General features: G+C 38.3%; 1 protein-coding gene across 2 annotated transcripts; it reads right to left on the reverse strand.

Annotated features, from left to right (window-relative positions):
* Nucleotides 1–758: 758 nt before the first annotated feature.
* Nucleotides 759–4,445, reverse strand: LOC122047792 (putative leucine-rich repeat receptor-like serine/threonine-protein kinase At2g19230). Of its 2 annotated transcripts, XM_042609270.1 has the most exons (8): nucleotides 3,952–4,445; nucleotides 3,717–3,878; nucleotides 2,717–3,201; nucleotides 1,999–2,137; nucleotides 1,824–1,895; nucleotides 1,525–1,596; nucleotides 1,367–1,447; nucleotides 759–1,103 (listed from the first exon to the last, which is right to left on the reverse strand). In XM_042609270.1, exons 1-8 carry the CDS (start codon nucleotides 4,419–4,421, stop codon nucleotides 974–976), a joined length of 1,611 nt encoding a protein of 536 aa, XP_042465204.1. In that variant the 5' UTR covers nucleotides 4,422–4,445; the 3' UTR covers nucleotides 759–973. The 2 variants fall into 2 exon arrangements, 1 of the variants encoding a protein (XP_042465204.1); XR_006130660.1 differs by lacking the exon at nucleotides 759–1,103 and having other exon boundaries at nucleotides 1,371–1,447; nucleotides 1,525–1,716.
* Nucleotides 4,446–4,872: the final 427 nt, after the last annotated feature.

A 4,872-nucleotide genomic window follows, 5' to 3' on the forward strand; every position in this document is an offset into this window, starting at 1 on the left:
ACACAAGGAACCAAGAAAAATAGGGAATTTTTTCTGTAACAAAAAGAGGACATTGTGAAAATACAATATGCTTGTTCTAAGATGAAATGGAAGAACATACAACAGTTTTTGCCACAGAAAATAAAAGTATGATCTATACTACCGAATATTATATTCCTTCGCACAAGTAATAACATGTAAAAAACTACACAAAAATGAATTATGGTGAATGACATTTTGTACCTTAACAACTATTATGACACAATTTAAGAGGGAAGAGTCGAGAATATTCAATTTTATCTTGCCGTTGGATTGGAAATCTCAGACATTCTAGACACTCCTATCTCATATCTCAAGAGCACTCTTCATGCTCACATCAATTACTTCTTCTGAGTATAAATTCTCATTGTGATTGTGTCCCCAATGTTAGAAAATTTGTAAACAATATTTAAGAACAAAGTTTATGAATCATGTTCATCAATAAAACTCTTATCAATATAATAAATAATTAAACAAACTTTCAAAATGAACCAACAAGATTATATTATCAAACTTAATAATTAATCAAACAAGTTTAAAACTGTAAAATTTTCAAATAATCAAACAAACCTGAACTGAGTGTTCAACAACATCTAAACAAACCAAACTGAAGTTAGTAAAAAAAAACTAAAATTGAATAATCATTTTAATAATTTAATTCATTTTAAATTTGACTTGGCTTTGCTACCTTATCAAATAAGTTTAAACACCATAATTTTTGACTCACCTATCTTACCGTATAAGTTACAAGGGGAGCCCTTCTTATTATTTCATTCTTCATATTTTCTTATTACACTAATTCTAATATTATAAATCGGTTTTACAAAAGGTGACTCCTTTAAAGAGTATAATGATCTGTAAAGGGTCATGTACATTTCCATAAAAGTAAAAAAAAAATATTTTTCTTTGTTGCATTTAAACTCTCATATATATTCAAGTAAATTTGTATGGGGCATCAACAATTTTTTGAATCTATCTGCAAGCTGCCTGTTGCTGAAAAACAAATGTAAACCTTCAGGATCACCGGTGTTGATATCACATTGCACGATTTATCATTGTAGCAAAGATGTGGATTCCCATCCAGTCTGCATGAGATTATAACTTACTTGATGGTTAAAGAAATGTATGAAGTTATGAAGAATTCTCCAATCAAAAAAGAAAAGAAGCAACCGAGTTCAAGAACAAATTGAACAAACTTTAATGATAAATTATTACCCTAATTTAAATAGCTAAACTCCTAATATTTATGGACTCCATGGCTAGATATCTTTAATGATCAAGTGAGCCCTTTCATATTATGAATCATTGAAGAAAAATGGGAATACCTAAACATAAAAGTAACACAAACCTTAAGGTAAGCAATCCATTTTGTGCCATTTCCAGGAGGTTTGAAGGAATTGATCCATTTAACTGGTTGCCTGTCAAATCACTGCAAGCAATCATGACATGTTATGTCATTTTCTACTTTTTCCATATAATGAAAGAAGGATTAAGAACTATGCTTACAGTAGTCTGAGAGAACTTAAGTTTGCTAGATCATCAGGTATTGACCCTGTTAAATTGTTGTAAGACAAGTCTCTAAAAAAAGTGATAAAGAACAATTGTTAGCTGATAATTCCTCCCATGACATTCCTTTTTACAAGGCTCTAAAATGTTGCATGGTTTCACAACAAATGCTTGCATGGCATGGTATTGACCCTAACAATCCAAGACTGTAATCAGATTTTGGCTCTAAAATGTTTGTGATATTCGATGAATACTGAAAGGAAAAAAGAAAACAGATAGCAAGCAATGAGTAGCCTTACAAGTATTGAAGTGCACTAAGACTAGCAAAAGATTTGGTTATTTCCCCAGTCAGCCCACTTGATGACAGGCTCCTGCAGAACAATAGTGACTAATAAGAATATTACAGAATTTCCAACGGTTGGTCCTGGTATTTCACGATCAATAGTTTGAGTTAGATGAACTTGCAGAACTCACAAAGCAGTGACTCTTGGAGAATTTGACAAGCTATAATTACAATTTAGTCCATCCCAGACAAAATCACTAGGGGAACATGGATCTCCCATCCAATTCCTCTGGATCCGATACCGCTCCTTGATCGCTGTCATGGCATCAACTGTAAAAAAGAGAAAAAATAATCAACAACGTAAGCTAATGACATTGCTCAGAAGAAACATAGAAAACAAACAATACTGGCATGTGACCAGATTAAGTACCTTAGCAGTAGCACACCCCAAAGCAAATACTAAGCAAATAATCAACACTAAAATTCCCAACAATACCATATCAGTAGAGTCCATTGAAATGAAGATCAATCTGCTTAATATCATATTATATATACCTTCTAATCCAAAAACCTATTTCAATCTATGGCTTTCGAGCTAATGTTTTATCTTTATGCTGATTTATTTTGGTCCTATTTCAACTCTCTTTTTTTTTCTGGATGTCATATCAAATTTACGAAAACTAAATTAACTTAAAATAAAGGTTTGAGCTTTTTGTATGCATCTAAAGCTGTACTCTTCGCACTCATGCGCACTGCTATGAAGGTGGGAACTTCTTTCCGTGCCCACTCTGCCTTAGCCCTTTCAGGAACATTCTATCGAGCAATTGATAGGCAAGACATTTCCCCATGTTCCACTGCAACAGAGAGAAGTGAAAAAAAAAGGGCGAAGGAACGAAAGCGGCTACATACCATCTCCAGCATCCGAGGGCACGGAGGTGTTGCTCATGGTGACGTATAGCTCGAAGGCATTGAGGATGGGCGGGAGAGTGGAGTTGCTGAGAGCCTCGAGGGAGATGTTGTAGGTGGGGGACGAAGGGAGGGTCACGAGGTTGTAGACGGAGTCCGATTGGAGGTACTCGGGGGTCATTATAACCCCCAGCCACCGGAATCCATTCACGTAGATGTTGAACTGCCGCGATTGATTGGTACCGGAGAGGTCTAAGATCTCGGATATGTGGAGGAAGACTAAGAACTGGTTGACGTAGCCGGGGAAGGGATCCCATGGAATGACGAGGCTGGAGGAGTTGATGGGGGTGACGGCGGTCTGCATGACGACGGAGGGAGCTTCGAACAAGTCCACGGAGAGGTTTTGGACGGTTGAGTTGGTGGAGACATCGTTCCACCGCGGGGAGCTCCATGGCGCCCACAACCGATCGAGCGGATCGGCCGGATACCTAGAGACAGGAAGCGCGAAGCGCATTTTACCAATTTAAAAGAATATTCTTTTATTTCTATCATCGTATAAGGATATTTTATTTATTTTAAAAAATAAATATATCATCCTATTTAGGCTATTTTTCATCTTAAAATTACATTTATTTCAATCCTATTATAGCAGATTCATTATTAAAATAATTTTACCCAAATTAAAAAAATAATAAGTTTAAAAAATATTTTAATTTAATAAATTTTATACATAAGAATTTGATAAGTTAAATAATATCCAAAAAAGTAAGGCTTCTAATATAATTTTCAAGAATTACTTAAGATTACATAATATTTAACCAAAACATTAACTTTAATGAAATTAATTTTAATCATTAAATATTTCTCAGTGAGATTAAACTCTATGTGACTTTTCCTCATGATACATCTAATGATCATTTAAGATGTGATTGGAATATTTTTTATTTTCAGGAAAAATATACATTAATAATAATAATAATAATAATAATAATAAAATAAAAACCTGATGGAGCCCGATTCCACTCCCAAATTCCACCGGTAGAGCAGCACCAAACTCCGCCACTCATTTGCCGCCGGATACATACTGTCCTTCAGCGGCCGTAAGTCAATCCCGGAGATGAACGGCGTCCCCGTGCCGGTGTTGACCAGGCACACCGACAAGTGCCTAAAAGAAAGAGATCGCATTTGATGATTATTCATTTAATAGTTCTTGGTTTTACCTACTGAACTACATATACCCGTCGGTGGCCACCGCGATGGTCTCCTTCCAGTAGGCTAACTCCGCGGAGGTCACGTCCACCCTGTCCCAGTAGTTGACGCCGAGGTGGAGTTGGAAGGACAGCAGCTGGCCGTCGTAGTTGCCGTAGAAGAACCACGCCCGGAGGAGGTACTTGGACCCCCGAACCACTGTCGGCGACCGGATGGTGTAGCAGTTGCGGGTGCCGTTGGGGAAAGCGCGGAGGGTGAGGAGCCCAGGGTTCCTGACATCGCCCACGTAATCGACGGAGATGTTGTGGTTGACGCCGGTGTCGATGAAGCCGGCGTCGGAGACATAGGAGATGTTGGTGAGGGGGTCGACGTAGGACGAACCGGGCTCGAGGCCGCAGTCGATGGAGAGGAAACCGAAGGCGTCGGTGGACTGAGAGCGAGCTCCGGCGGAGGCCACGGCCAAGGCGAGGAGGATCGGCCACCAAAATCTGGAATCCATTCTCTTCTTCCGGTATGCAATCGCCATGGCAGAACAGAGCAGATCAGAGCATTGTTCTATAGAATCGGGAACAATTTTCATTTCACTCCCCAAAGTTTCAATTGACACAAATGAGTCCTGAATTTTTTAATTCATCAAACTGCACCCCTCCCCCAAGGTTTGAAAATACATAAATTACAGTGAGCAAATTAAAAAAAAAAGTCTTCTCTGATCTTATTTTACAAGTGGAGCACTTCTCTCATTCCTTCATGTTTGACGGAAAGTTTGAGCTATAGTTCTATCACCGCCGGAATCTTTGAATTGATTAAAACGCCCAAATTATCTTCATCAAGAATCATTTCACTTCGAGTTGACCTTTTAGACATGTTTGGATACGATCAGTGACATAATGGCGCGTACCCATCGTGGTAGTGACGCGACGGCACGCGGAACAGCTTGGTGGGTGGCAGTG

The sequence above is a fragment of the Zingiber officinale genome, chromosome 2B, assembly GCF_018446385.1.
Source record: "Zingiber officinale cultivar Zhangliang chromosome 2B, Zo_v1.1, whole genome shotgun sequence".
Classification (NCBI taxonomy): domain Eukaryota; kingdom Viridiplantae; phylum Streptophyta; class Magnoliopsida; order Zingiberales; family Zingiberaceae; genus Zingiber; species Zingiber officinale.

Excerpts from the sequence above, each read along its gene's own strand:
- LOC122047792 (XM_042609270.1), bottom strand. The coding sequence starts at position 4,421 with ATGGATTCCAGATTTTGGTGGCCGATCCTCCTCGCCTTGGCCGTGGCC. Across the intron at positions 2,138-2,716 it reads GCCCTCGGATGCTGGAGATG|TTGATGCCATGACAGCGATC; the intron begins GTATGTAGCCGC and ends TCTTTTTTACAG. Across the intron at positions 1,597-1,823 it reads CTTAGTGCACTTCAATACTT|AGACTTGTCTTACAACAATT; the intron begins GTAAGGCTACTC and ends CACTTTTTTTAG.